The sequence below is a fragment of the Labrus mixtus genome, chromosome 7 (genome assembly GCF_963584025.1).
Source record: "Labrus mixtus chromosome 7, fLabMix1.1, whole genome shotgun sequence".
Lineage (NCBI taxonomy): Eukaryota > Metazoa > Chordata > Actinopteri > Labriformes > Labridae > Labrus > Labrus mixtus.
This window is the reverse complement of record NC_083618.1, coordinates 19,584,450-19,599,577: the sequence shown is the minus strand read 5'-3', so window position 1 is coordinate 19,599,577 and position 15,128 is coordinate 19,584,450. Positions and strand designations below refer to the sequence as shown.

At 38.6% G+C, this 15,128-nt stretch overlaps 1 protein-coding gene across 4 annotated transcripts; it reads right to left on the bottom strand.

The window, feature by feature from the left end:
- Positions 1 to 238: 238 nt before the first annotated feature.
- im:7151449 (complement factor H) lies at positions 239 to 12,719 on the bottom strand. Of its 4 annotated transcripts, XM_061041127.1 has the most exons (13): positions 12,512 to 12,719; positions 10,654 to 10,839; positions 10,437 to 10,536; positions 8,115 to 8,185; positions 7,622 to 7,804; positions 6,065 to 6,130; positions 5,852 to 5,950; positions 4,971 to 5,042; positions 2,883 to 2,921; positions 2,754 to 2,795; positions 2,612 to 2,663; positions 977 to 1,052; positions 239 to 749 (listed from the first exon to the last, which is right to left on the bottom strand). In XM_061041127.1, the coding sequence occupies exons 1-12, from the start codon at positions 12,591 to 12,593 to the stop codon at positions 995 to 997; spliced, it is 1,050 nt and encodes a 349-aa protein (XP_060897110.1). In that variant the 5' UTR covers positions 12,594 to 12,719; the 3' UTR covers positions 239 to 749; positions 977 to 994. The 4 variants fall into 4 exon arrangements, with proteins under 4 accessions (XP_060897110.1, XP_060897109.1, XP_060897111.1 ...); XM_061041126.1 differs by lacking the exon at positions 977 to 1,052; XM_061041128.1 differs by lacking the exons at positions 977 to 1,052; positions 6,065 to 6,130.
- Between the last annotated feature and the right edge of the window lie 2,409 nt (positions 12,720 to 15,128).

Sequence of the window (15,128 nt, the reverse complement as noted above, 5' to 3'; positions counted from 1 at the left end):
AACATATTAAAACCTAATCTTCCAGTAGTGTCTTGTTTAACCCATTTAAAAAGATTTAGCAAAACTCCTTTAGAATTTCCCTGAACGCATGCATAAACATGGTAGACGCTGTTCATTGTTGGGCAGTAATGTATATTTCTTCTTGATAGAAAGGGTTGCATTATTTTTGCACAGCTTGCAGAAAGAGCTCCAACACAATAGACAATGATGAAAAGAAAGTCAGGAGGCGAAGAATGCAGCTGATGATATCTTTATCAGCCGCTCTTACAGTCTGCAAACTGAACTGACCACAGCGTTCGCTGCTTGTATCCCTTTTACACAAATGTGTATGAACAAAAACAGCAACATTAATAACACAAAAACACTTAAAAACTCTGAACTTAAAAGTTTAAATAGCTTTAGAAATATCATAATACAACGACCAGAGTGTTAATTCCAGTTTACAACATAAATAAGTCAATAATACAAAATAGTGAAACTAAAGTGGCACAATCTATTTACAATACTTAGAATAAAGTGGTCATAAAAAAATAAATCATTACAAAAAGTGTTTTTCTGATCATCGGTAGTTGATTTAAATTATGAGCCTCGAACGCAGCAGTTTGGGTTATCTGCTGTTTTGAAGTGCATTGACAGTAAAGTGAGTTTTCCCCTTCTTCTACCCCGAGAGGAGCCGCTATAATCTGTCGGCACGTCTGTCCGGGGTCACAGATGCTCTTGAACAGATAGGCAGCGTTCCATTTATGAAGCTGCAGTCGACAAGAAATGAAGAGAGAAGGGTTTAAGGTGAGCGTCGTTCACACAGCAGAGCAGAAAGAGAACTGAAACTCTTTGTTTAGCATTTATAATGTATTTCTAGCTCCTCATTAAAACTGAGGGTACAACATTTGGGAAGTATCTTATACAAAGCTTTTCAAAGGGTACTGTGGTGGTATAGGATTTTAATTACAGTAAATACACAGAAGTTGACCGGTACCTTAGTGAGGCGGGCAATCTAAAGATTTTGGAACTGTAATAACTCCGGCTTCAGGTCCTCCCTGGTGTCATATGAGCTAAAGTGTCATCAAATAAGGAATGCGTGTCAGAATTACTCAGTTCTGTTATTCGTATGATGAAATCTTATTAGTTTTAATAAGCATTCCACAGAGATAGATTAGTGACGGCACCTTCGAGAGAATCTGGATTTTTTTTGTACGTTTTTTTACAATATGCAAAGCTTTGGTTTTAGAGTTAATGGGAGTTTCATGCGCCAAGGAAACCTCTCAAGTGTTAAAGTCAGTGTAAAGCAAAATCAGAAATTGGTCTCTAAACACGATAAATATGAAGGGGAAAAATGGCTGGAAACATCTGAAAAGACTGTAAACTTCATCTGACTGAATTTTGGGATTTTGCCCACAAGAATGTTTTTCATCACTGTAAGGTTTTGGTTTTTGGGGGCCAATTAGGGGGGCTCAATGATGCACTGGGATTTCCTCTGGTTAATCCCGCCTACATAGCGCTTCAATGATATAAATCCATTGAGCACTTTAGCATCTTGAACTGTAAGTTACAGTCTGCAGTCATGTTAGCTATGCCTTCATTCTGCAAGTGCATCTTCTCCGGCTGACAAAATATAAAGAATTTGAACTGCACGTCTGAACATTTAGAAGGAGTGTCTTTCTAATGAGTGGGCGTGCTTTTGGCCATTTTTAACAGCCACGCCCATAGCATCCCAGAGCAGCTGATTTTGAAACTTAAAGGTCACATATTAAGAAAAAAACACCTTACCATGTTTTTCAAACACTAATATGTGTCCCTAGCCTGTTAACAACTCCCAAATTATGAGAAAAGCCCATCCTCTCCGTCTTTTACCTGCTCCACTTTCCAGAAAATGTGCGCTCAAACAGACCGTTTGGAGATTTTTCCCCTTGTGATATCACAAAGGGCAGTAACCCCTCCCCCAAGTGATAATCTACAAACGGCCTGTTTGAGCACACATTTTCTGAACAGTGGAGCAGGCAAAAGACGGAGAGGACGGACTTGGTCTCATAATTGGGGGGTTTGGAGAAAGACTGCGGACACATATTATTGTTAGAAACACATGGTGAATTTGGGACCTTTAAAAAATAAACATTTTTATCGATTTACACAGACTTTAAGTGACCTTTTATCTTTTGATTTTTAGTCAACATTTAGGTCATGCATAAATAATGTCATGTAAGAAGCATTGTAAGTCTGCCTCTTTCTGTGTAGACAGAAAGACTTACAAACATCATGCACATGTATTTAACTCATTAAAGACACATGGATAATATCTAACCAGAAGGGATTTTCCCCCTGACACAGTTTTCCATGTCACAACAGGTTTAGCTAAAGGATTTCCTGTTGACTTCTCTCATCCTCCTCAGCATAAGTCCGGAAAAACAGACGTCTAGATTTCCTCAAACAGTGAGGAATCTGAACCAGCTGCAGAGTTAGCTACAGTAAGTTACCCATGCTGTATTTGCTCACAGAAATATGGTGCCCACATTGACCTGTTACTGTGTGCATTGGAGAGAACGTGCAAGGATAGAAAGCAGAATCGGATACGAGTCATTCAGTAAATATTTAAAAAGTAAAATATTAAACTCACCCTTTTCTCCTCATGATATACTTGTTTATAAAGATAAGAACTAAAAACACCGCTGCAGAGAAAAAAGTCAAATATTTAATTACGTTCTGTGTTGTAAATGGAGAAAAAGTAATAATTATTGGACCAAAGACTTTTACATTACCTGTTGCAGTGCATATCACACTGATTATAACAGGTAAATGTCCTGAAAGAGACACATGCATGGTTATTTTAAAGGCATTAATAACCCCTCATACTGACATCTTGGTACGAATGGAGCTCAGGAACTCACCGTTATCCTGGCTGATTTCATCAGTTGCACCATGCATGTCTGCAAGTATAAAAGTGTATCATTAATATGTCAGCTTGTTGAACCGTAATTACAGGACTGAGCCCGGCTGCATTAAAATCAACATCAACCTCTGTTAAAAAAGATCTGTACAAACAAGTGTTGTAGTCAAGACCACATGAACGGAGACCAAGACAGACCCGAGACCAGAATGCTCTGAGACATTTAGATATCGAGACCAATCAGGACCAAGACCAAGGCAGGGCGAGACCAAGACAAGACTAAGACCATAAATATCGCTGAAAAATCATCATCTGGTGTGCAACATGCATGTCACTCACTTAGAGGGGGGCCGGGAAGGTTGCGGCTGTAACCGGGGGATAAAAATCAAGTTATTTGTTCTTTTAGAAAGAACTGTTTTTCTTCTAATCGCAGTGATGACATGACAAAGAAGCTCATCAGTGGTGGCCTTGACTGGTCTTCATATCAAATCCAGAGTCTGCCCAGTCTGACACTGAGACAAAACCGAGTAAATATGCGTTTGATTCCGAAACGAGACAGAGACCATCAGAAAGTGGTCTCGAGACCAAGACCGATTTCGAGTACTACAACACAAGTACAAACTGAACATCTCGTATTATCATTTAAGTCAACTTTGTTTACAGCTGATTAGAGACTCAGTGTCTTCATGTCACGTCAGTGAGGGGTAAAACAAACCACAATTATATTCACAATATTAATTAGTATATTAACAGGGAGAGTGAGTGAAGCATGTCTGATAATATTAAATGACAGTTCTCTCCAGTCAGTGAATTAAAAGGATTGTCCTGTGCTTTGCAAACAACAAATTAGAAAGGCCGTCTTAGAGTGTTAAAGAGACAGTGTGACCGTTTGGGAAATACACTTTGTTACATAAAGTTAGCTAGTAGAGTAAAAAGAAGTGGGTTGATCCCCACTATCATATGTGTCTGTTACTGAACAATATCCAGCACGTGATTCTTTTATCTTAGCTCAAAGACCGGGAAAAAGGGAAACATCTAGGAAGACAAAATCAACCAGCCAGAAAAACTCCCAACATAACATGTCATCTCTGTCTAATCGTTGTCTGTCTAATCTTTAACAAAACAAAAAAAACATTTACAAAGGGTTATTTGCAAGATTACATCACGGCTGTGAGAAGAAGCTTCCTGGATTCTCTGACCTGTTGCCTAGCAACTGCTAAGAGCCAAGAAGCAGCCTCAACTCATTTAACACACAAAACTGTAAATGTTGTTCCTTCCAACACTTCAAATACAGAAAGTGTATTTCCCAGAATGTCACTCTATCTGTACATTTAATGTGTTCGTGTTTGTACTTTAAATTTCACGTGAGGAGTTTTAAGCTGGTTGTGAAGCAGACACAAATTTATACTACTGTCTCTATATGATCTATAAATGCCAACATACCATCGGCAAGATTGATTATTTTATATATTGCCGGTGCCGCCACCGGGTAGGTGTCAGATCAGGCAAACGCAGAAACTGCAAAATTTCAAGATAAGACATTTGTTTGACAGTTAAAAGGAAGTGTGATAAGATAATTTACAATAAGTCACTACTTAATAATGCAAGGGGCAAGCTAAGATAAGAGATTAAAGGTACATTTTGGGGTCAAATCGACACAAACCAAGCAGCTTTAAGAACATCAATGGAGCAATTTCTCGCTGTCTACACTGATGATTTATTTCTCTTGTAAACCGTTTGGAAGCTTAGAACAGAGGTCATTACTTTTCACTTATGTGCTGTTTATACTTTCCACTAGTGGTCATTTCTTTCCCATAAAGAACACATGTTCCAATAAAAATCACCGGGTTTGAAAGCACACATCTCAGACCAAGAAGAAATGACACACACTAAGTTTAGAAGTCTGCAGCTGTCTGAAGTTTAAAGGTACAACGTGAAGTCCTGATTGGAAAAGTATCTGCTCGTTGGATGTACAGTAACATTTCCACAAGCAGGAGCCTGTTATTAAACCTAAGCTTGTAATCGTTAAAACCTCCAAATGGAAAGACGATTTAAAACTTCACTGCTTTTCCATTGAGTCGTTCAGTACCTTGTGATGAAGTTGTTGATGCTACAGCAGTTGGAGTATCTTTATCCTCACCTGTCACAATGCCTCTGCCACCTTTGAACAGAACGATCAGAATGATAAAGAGTCCAAGTGTTGATCATGAAAAAAGTCTATTGAAACTGATGAACTTCAGTACTTCATGCAACATGCACATAATCCATTCATGCTGTCAAATACTGTGTCTTAAAGGAAGAATGTGCAACATTTTACACATAAATACAGCAGAAATAAAGTACTGTATATCCTCTGTAAATGTCTCTCTGAGTCAGGACTTCTCTGAGTGAGACGCGTGAGTCCCGTCGGCTGTACTGTTGTCGGAGCCGTGTTTACATCGCATTTACATGGACTGGACGGCCTTGTGTATAAAGCTGTTTCAGTCAAGGACTAGAGAAAAGAAGAGTAACATACTCACTGCTTATTTGGCTGTCACATAAGTGTCTTTAGATCACGGCCATTCTGTGTCAATTTATGTGCAATATGAAGCTATATGAGCTAACTAAAGAGCGCTACCATTAGCATGCTAACACAACAATGCAGGCCACAGGCAGCTGCAGCTCGAGCAAAGGAACATTTTGTCTGCGGCCTGCGCTTAATGGTGCTTAATCATGGTGCGTTCTAACTGATAAGTCCTTCGTCCGAATGCGAGTGGGGGGGGGGGGGGGGGGGGTTGGAGGTGTGTCGCTGGAGGAGAGCGGAGGCCTTCAGAATAGCGGAGGTGTGGCCAAACCGCAGTTTGTTTTGGTTTAATGCCGACGCTCAAGGTCGCCCATCTACCGGATTCAAAAAGTTGCACATTCTTCCTTTAGAGGTTCTTTAAACGTAATAGCATGCTGGTTGACTTGCTTTCAGACAGGTTTCTGTACCTTGTAGTGAAGGTGGAGGATTTGTTGCACTGCTTGTAACAGTTGTATCTCTCTGAGTTGTGTCTTTGATAGGTGAAAGTGTCGTCAAAATATCTCCACCTACAAAGAGAAGTTGTCCCAAGATACATCATTTGATCTTTAAATCTGAGTTTAAAATGTTAAGCATTTTCATACATCATCAATTTCTGCTTGTGAAATATTTGTACTGTATACCTTGTTCTGTTGTTGCAGGTGTTGGTGTAAACATTGTCATTGTTATTCTATCACCTGTTGACACACCTACAAATAAAAACACTTCTGACCTTTACATAAAGAACATCAGCAGTTTAAAAAAAAAAAATGTCAGAGGAGCATGCACGTAGTCTTATTTTAACATGCAGGAAGTGTTTGAACTGCAAATAAAAATTTTGCATCAGTGCCATGCTTCTCTTTGTACTAAATGTTGGGTCACAGAAAGAAATGAAATGGGATTAATTAATGAATCAATTACTTTGGTGAGGTCAATCTAGACCAACTCTTTTCTAAAGGTTGCTCCTGATTTAATACACGGTTAAGCTCTTGGGAGGATAAGTGTAGCAGTTAGTACACAAACAAACGTGCAGTGAGTACACACATGGATGGAGAGTAGTGCTCTGAGTCTGCAGAGGAGTTTGTGAGAGGGCTTTAAGTGATTATGTTTAAACCTGCCAGCTGTGAGAAATGCTCAGTGTCCTTAGTAACAGCTACATGAGTGCTCTTTATTTAATTTAGTGCAGTATTTACCGATGCGTGAAGGTGCATTGCACACTCACAGCTGATCATGCGGCGTGTGAATGTGATTGTAGGACCACGCCTGCATGTTTTAGCACAGTAACTGTTACATCATGCACACATAACATGACAACATTTCAAAGCATGGCAGGTGTTTCTGGTGTATGATACTCCAGGCAGCCACTGTTTTAAATTGATTTCTCAACAGCATGAAAATCGATTTTCACCTGAACTTTGCTACTTGCTAAACACTTGTCTTAGTTGCAACACTCTCATATCTGAGATTTGTTAGCGAGTTCTGTGCGGCCTTCAGGAGGAAGAAGCCAAGTAGAAACTGAAGATTCACCAGTTAGATTCCTGGCACAGACTGATCCTCGGGCAGGGCGCAGATTTACAGGAGTTATGGTCTATTTTAAATCCTGTTTGACCTTGGTCAGCACTGCTTTTTTTCACCCTTTATGTCGTAATGCAAGGGGGTTAAAGATTCAGTCTTAAACCTCTGGAATGTCTTGCAGATTCATCCAGGTTTGCCCGACATTGTCAGTACTTTCCAGGAATGATAATATTTCCAGAAACAACATATGGCTAACGTTAGCTAGCATACTGCTCTTAAAAAAAAAATCCAAAAAGGTTTAGTCTCACTTTCAGTCTTCTCTATGTTTAATTCAATTGCCTGTGAATGCATCTCACTGATGTCTGAATGTACTTGAACGCACCAGCTTGAAAAGCAGGATGTTCGCAGTGCATGTTTGAATCTTATGTAAGTTTCTGCGAGCTGATTTTTCACATTGCAGCGAAATGAATATAAAGCAGCGGCTGTGTAGAAGACTGGAAATCTACAAATGTGAGTCACAGTTTGAAAAATGTAAAGTGGATTGTAAATGATGGGTTGAAACATACAAAAGTAAACTTGTGAGGCCCCTCAATAACTTAAACAATGATTGAAATACATTCAGCTTTGCCCTCCTCAGTCTGCCTCTCATCAGCAAACGTCAAACACAAAGTAGAAAGTGTGCTTACCTTCACATTTAGGAGGCTCGGCATCGTATTCACCCGTTTCAGTGCACATGATGCTGTCATTCCCAGTGAGACTGAATCCTTGATCACAGACGTACTGTACAGTCTCTCCGTATTTTGGTTCATCCTGAGAATCCCAGGAGCTCCTGCCATTGGTCACTCCACCAGGTTTACTACAGGTTATAACTGAGGATCAAGGAAACACACGTTGGACTGCAAAATAATTCACAATAAAAACAAATGATCCATATTGTTATGATGTAAACTTTGCCCCTTTCCGACTGAAACAGAGAAGACACAAAACAGTTCGGAGACCAAGGCAGGAACAACGTCACACAAGCTAAAGAGACAAAGCCAACTCTGTAATTGCTACATTAAAAGAGGATGGACACCCAGCTTTTATATTGGAATCTTTTTTTTACAGCACTATACTTTATAAATGTTCTGCAGATTCTAGTTCTGTATTCCAAAAGATAAAAAAGTGAGAGAGATTTACTTTCACATTTTGCTCTTCCACTCCACCCTAGCGCGAAGCACTGTTTGTAACTGGATCCGATGACCCTGTAGCTGTTTGAAAAAAAAGCAAGAAAACAAGCAGGAATGTTTATTTGACACTATGAATCCAGGATTTTCACTGCAATAAGAAGGTAAATGAAACCTAAATTCTAGTTTAGTCATGAACTACGTATCAACATTGCTCGCTGTCGGTGAAAGGAGATCCGTTTTTTCTAATCAGTGAATCTATGATGTAATGCTCTCTTGCCACAGCCATGTTTGTCTTTCAAGACTTTTTGTTTTCCTTAGAGACGTGTTTCATCAGGCAAACACCTGGAGTTCAATACACCAGTCCTGATTGCCAGGAGACGTCTGTTGGTGCTATAGCAAATAGAGGAACTTTGTAGTTATTATCTAAATAAACAGGATGTGTGATGTCTCCATGCCAACACCTGCTTCCCTAGTTTAAAGCTTCACTAGCATTATTTTATTAGAAATGCAGCTAAAAATAACTCATTTTGAACATTACACGTCACTGACTAAATTATATTGAAATGTTCTTTGAATGATTGTGCGTCTGATCGATGTCTGATCGTCTGTCTTTGTATTTATTTATTTTTAAAAGCGCATCAGGAAATCATCATCCTGATTGGCTGTCAGAGTGAACCATACAGTTAGCAGTGACACCTGTTGGCATGCATGTTTGTTGAGTCATTTGGTGGGAGGGACTAAGTGGAGTGATACAAGGAAGCAGATGGACAGGCTGAAGATTTATTCTATTAGAATATTTATTTTGCTCATTGCCACTTTAAGATGTAGACTGTATATATAAGTGGGCAAGACGAATGTGTTTTTGAGACCAGTGTTTTGAAGCTTGCGTTTGGTATTTTTGGCTGTTGTAATCAGTTCCTTAAGTGTCCACTTGAGGCTGGCTCCAAAAGTCCTGGCAGTCACATACACACCCATTCTACTAAGCTTATTTTGAAAGCAGAAATTAACATGTTTACAACCTGGTACAGAAAAATATTGGGGTCTGAATAGTTTATGTCTTTATCTGGACACACTGTATGGGGCTGGATTTTTTTTTTTATAACTTGGCCATTTTGATGTGTTATAAATAATTACAAACAACTAATTACATACAAAATGTGACTGATATAAAGGCCGCTTTCTATGAGCCTGACGACCCGCCTTAACCACACTTCTTTGCTGGTAGGTTGACGGAAATAGGATTGAGATAGCATTTTCAATATGGCGACTGCCATCGATTGGCTTCAAAATTCAATGGGTGACTTAACTGTTAATGTTTCAGACAGCCTATGGTTGTTGGTTGCTTTTTTCTTGGAATTGGAGTGCTCATATTTGGAAGATGGGAACCACATAGTTTCCTGTCTTTCCAGATTGCTGAGGTAGCAACGTGTCAATCACAGATATACACGCCTTTAAAAAAATGCGATTATACACAATTTAACTTATGTTTGTCCCATAGACTTTATACCGAATGGAGAGTGCAAAACCACACCTCAAGTGAAGCCAAAAGATTTAGAGCTCCCCCTACTGACTGGCTGCGGTATAGGTTGTACAACCTGCGACTTCCATGTTAATGCATGGGACGTGGGTTAAACTAAACCCAGTTTCATCATGATAGTTACTGTCATGCTAGTTTGTGTTAAAGTCAACTTTTTTTCCAAAAAGTGTCTTTCTTTAAATTAATTAGATGATACAAACAGTTATAAAACGCCGTGATTGGCGTCTCTGTTGAGGCGCTTTGTCCACTGGATTAGCAGAGAAGAGGAGAAACTGCGAGAGGGAACTTAATGAACACTAGCACAAGTCGTTAAACTTTCACTAGCTGTAAGTATCTGGCTGTTTCAAAATGACATATGAATCTGTTCTGCTGTGGGCTGTACTGACCTGAAGGACCTTTGACAATTTTTTGTTAAGTTAAATGTGTTGGGGTTTTTTTAGCGGAAGGGGCGTGACCTAAAACCTGCAGCTCTTACAGCACATACTCTGGCTCCAATTAAACAATACACCAGCAGCCCTCACATGGGTATTTTTAGCTTTATCATTATACATCAGGAGGAGGTTAAGGTGTATTTTCCATATGTTTTCAGTCTACAGACTATAACCAGTGAAGTCGCCCCCTGCTGGCTAACAGAAAGAATGCAAGTTCAAGGCACTTCTGCATTTGCTTCACTTTGAAAATCAAAAGGCCGAGTCCAGTTCTTACACAGTCTATGAGTTAAGAAGAACCTACTAAGGTCATTTTTAGATGCATGTCAATGAGATAGTAATTAGATTTGGGATATTTTAAACTCACCCTTTATCACAAATGACTATTGCTACAGCTCTGAACAGGGTCCCTTCACTCAAACGAAAGGACATATTGGGCATAGGTGTAGGGGGACCACAGTCTCTCTCTGCAAAATAAAAACAGAGTATTAAAATCTGACTTGAATTAAAGGGCATTCATTGACATTCACTGTCAGCAATGTTAGATAGTTTGATAAAAGTTGCATTACGAAAACAGGACTCACTTTTGCAGATGAGATCTGGTTCAGTCCACTTCCCGTCGATGCAGGTTATAACTCCAGAGCCACTATCTAGCTCAAATCCATTACCACACTCTAACGTGACATCAGAGCCCTCGGGAAAGTCATTCATCAAAAGGGCTGCTTCGCTTAAAATGATACTTTCTTTTCCTTCAGGCTTCGGACACTCAGCTGTGGAGAAAATAAAATAGACTAAATCAGCATGGGCGCTTTTAGTTTCAGAATCAGGCCAGATGATCGAGGTCTTGTCAATAAGACCGGTTACCTGAATGACTGTTTGTGATGAAATAACCATAAAGGAAAACTAATAAAAGACTTAATATCATTATTTTTTAGAGATGACACAAAGCAAGTGAGGGAAAAGTCAAGTCTTGGTTTCCCTTTGTGCAAAACCTTCAGTTTTTGCATATCATGAAAGGTTTGTCTTTGTGGTGAGGCAGCCATTTATAAAGTGTTAACAACTGTATTATTAATGTGGTAAATGTAATTTAGAACATAAATAAATGATTTATCTTTATGAGCTTTCAATATAAATGGCTGTGTTTCTATTGGGTCATAATGCAGTTATCACTGTCAGTAATACTCTCAGGTTCCTCAACAGGTCATCAGACCTGCAGGTTAAATATTTTCACAACATTCAAAAGTTTTTTTTGTTTATAAAGTATGTTGTTTTAAAGGGAGGTAAAAATATTAAGGCAGCACTTATAAACTTATATAAGTCATAAGGGTTTTAAATCTATTCATCTTCAGATACAATTGTAAAATGTCAAAATGAATAAATTGTGTTTTTATACCATTCAACATGGTGCTAGAAATGTAGACAAGTTAGGCTGCTCTGAGTATGTCAAAATTAGATTTGCACATAAATAAAATATTTTAAAACATTACTGGGAAATGTCTATAAATGTATTGTGGTAGAACAACACAGTGTGTCTGCATTTTCTGATTTTTATCAATAACAACTTTTCTAATTGATGTTAATCTTCTTTTATCAATGTTTCACTTTTTTCTCAGCTTTTTTCAGCTCAGAGGGATAAAGGGTTGGGAACCAGTCTGTTAAGTATTCATGGATGTTAAAAAGCCATCAGAAAGGATTTGTAATCTTTAAGATCGCAGCCTGAGAATGTCTTTTTAACTTAGAAGTTTTGAAGCTTTTGTAAAAGTTCTCTCATTAGAAAGAGAAAGCCTGTTGGGGGAAAAAATCAGATGTCTTCCAAAAAGAATAAAGTCTGCTTTTTATTGGCATCTTCCCAGGGAGTGAAGCTTCATGTTGTCTTGGTGAATAAAATATTCCTGGAATTTAAAAACTTTAAAAAGAAAAAACCTCTTCCCACTTCAGAGCCTCTTCATCAGCTACACCTTGATGCCGATAAAATGTATTTGAGGTCAACGTCTGAGTCTGACGATGTTGTATTGATGATTTCTGTCGTTCACATTTATAAACATAAAAAAAATATATATAAATGATATAAAGCAGTAGGCTATAGAAAAAATACTATCACTGACTATGACCTCAGTGCTAAAATTAAACAGACTACAAAAAAAACTTAAGCCCCCAGAGTTAAAACTTTACAAAGAACAATTTTCATGTATCAAAAAACAAAGTTAACTCATATATTTAATTTACATTCAGTTAGTATGTTATTGTTTAGACTCTTTTAAATCGCTTATTTTTTAAAAAAAGTTGTAATATAGGCTTTCCAGTGATTTCTGATCTGAGGTATAAAGTCCTAACAGCAATACTTTTTAAAACAGAAGCTGTCATGAGACTCGTTCCGTTGATAAATATGATCTCATTAACCAGACAGCGTGGCTGATGCTTCATCATAATTTATATACTGACCTGCTGCGTTTACGACGAGGAGGAATACAAAGAGCACAGTTTGGACTCTTTTCCGTCCACAGGTGTTCAGTAACACGTCCATGTCGGTCTGCAGGAGGAGATTAAGATCCAGTTTCGGATTTAAATCCGGACACAAATTATCCTGAGAGACGATGACGACACGCGACTTTCTCCTCAGCCGGCTGGTCAACACTGATCCCACACTGAACGCACCACCACAATACTAGGCTACTATCCGGCTTATCAAGTTCACTCCTCTAAAAGCCACGAGGACAGGAACTTTGAAGACCGCCTTCACAGTAAAAGAATATTTTCTCAACAACTTTTCATTGTAATTAGCCCTGCTTTTGACCAGGCATGCACATTTAGGAGAAAAATCTGAGATGTGAGATATCATTGGTCAATACTGAAATATTGATATGAAGTGTGATAAATAAACACAAATCAAAGAGCACTTAAGGTTTACTCACAGATTGAATCTTAATATGCTGTTTTTCACGTTTTTACACAATACGCAGCTTGCAAAATGTTTCTTTTGAATTCAGAAATAATTTATTTTAACCACTTAATTGCTACCAACTTAAAAATGATGTAAAAGCATGACTGGTTTCCATCCAACAGGTCAAACTTAGGAAGCTTTTTAGATTAAAAAATAAATATATATATATATTTAATGCAAATGCTAATGCAAGAAAGATGAAATTGCAAATCACTGTTGGCCCTACTTTAAGAAATATTATTAAACTTTTCTACATAGAATATTGTGTGTATGATAAATCATAATATTGACCTCCATTATACACTTATATCTGCTTTCTATCTTGAACCTAAGGATGCATTGTTAGATTTTATATACAATTAAGATTTGGGTGTTTTCTTCATGTTTATTTATTATCTTTCTTTACTTTTTGGGTCGTTTTGCTGCTTATTTAGTGTAGAAATATTTTAGGCCTACTTGTCATTGAGCCCTTTAACTAAAAAAAAACAAAAAACAAAAAAACATAAACAAACCAATAGCTGTCTGTCCTTCTACAGTAGTTGTCTGGCTCCAGATGCTGATAAAATTTAGGATGGTTCCAATTCAAAGACCACCTGGGATATTAAAGTCTTATTCTGAAAGGCCAGACAGGAAATGTTCCGTCTAAAGCAGTTAACTTGATATGTCCCGGCGCCGGAGTAGACAACAGACACACACAACACAACACTCCCTCCCCAGCGTGAACAAAGACTTGTGAATGAAAAAGATGTGGACACAAATGTGATTAAAGATGTGAGTGTTCTTTGAATGAGCACTGAATAAACACATACTCCCAGTTTGACCACCATGTCAGAGCAGCCCAGTCTCCAGTGCGAAGCGGAGATGTCTCCTTGTGTGTTGCAACAGTAGAAAAAAAAAGGGAAACATTAATATGATGGGTGTGTCCTGGAAACAAGGGGTATCCCTCTTCGAGAGAGGGGGAACCTTCCCTTTTTTCTTCTGTTACTGTTCCGTTGTTTGTAGTGACAACAAGAACCCGTGATCAATCTCATGATAATCCAAATTTAAGACATGTAGACACAGTAAATCTAATATAAGAAAAATAACAATAGTGCTGATCATATTTTTTGGGGGAAATAAACCTCAGGAGAAGTGATTCTGAGTCATGATTTTTAGGATTCAGTTGTTTTTTCTTTAGTTGTCTTTCATGCGTCATTAAGAGTCTGAGTCACTTTCTGACATTTGTGTTATTGTCTTGGATACATTTCATAGTTTTCTCCAACAACAGGGCTGAGCCTCACACACACACACACACACACACACACACAAACACATAAACACACACACACACATAAACTGGGGTAAATTCCAAGGAGTTTGCACCACCGCCCATTTTTTAAACCTCATAAGTTTGTTGACAGGGGCCTTCTCATTCCTCCACCCAGGGTTTCCACGGAGACGCACAGACGGATTACACAGAAACCTGCCAACACAGGCCATCGCACGCTGTATTCTCTTTCTGAAGTATTGAAGAAACACCAGTATGGGGGAGACTCAGTGTTCTTCACTTAAGAGTAAAAGCTACTGGAGATTTAACTGGTATGTGGTTGGAAAATGCCCCGGCCAGCACAATCCACCTGTAAAAAAAAAAAACTGTGTGTTGCCCCTCATGTCCTTTTATGGCGTTCAGCTGGTAACTTCCCACTTTTTTAGAAGTCTGAGAGACGTGGCATGACCTGCTTTTCTTATCTCCGCAGACACCCTGCCAGAATGGAAGATTACGACACCTCCCGTCTCAAAAACGAGCCAAGAAGAATGCAGCTGCTTCTCCTCACGTCTGGTAATGGAGGAAAGGGGCTCCAACAGCAACATGTCTGTCTGCTGCTGCACAGTTCACCTCTCTCATGCTCTGAGGATGTGATGCCTGGAGTAGCAGGTCTCACTTTACACTTTAAACATGTGTCTGATACTAAAGATGCTACCGAACAAAGGACATCTTTTAACTTCTTCTTCATAGAAACGGTCTCTTATCTCATTTATCCAGATTTCACAGAAGCTGCAGGGTCAAAAGCCTTGATAAGACATGTCAGTTCTCTTTTCAGAAGCAAAGGAAACCACTCATTTCGCAAAAGTATTATT

Bases quoted from the DNA above. Each gene is read 5' to 3' on its own strand.
- im:7151449 (XM_061041126.1), bottom strand. From the start codon at position 12,593: ATGGACGTGTTACTGAACACCTGTGGACGGAAAAGAGTCCAAACTGTG. The intron at 8,186-10,436 runs GTGAGTTTAAAA...TTTTTCAAACAG, and splicing joins ATAGTCATTTGTGATAAAGG to CTACAGGGTCATCGGATCCA. The intron at 5,951-6,064 runs GTATACAGTACA...TTCTCTTTGTAG, and splicing joins ACCTGCAACAACAGAACAAG to GTGGAGATATTTTGACGACA.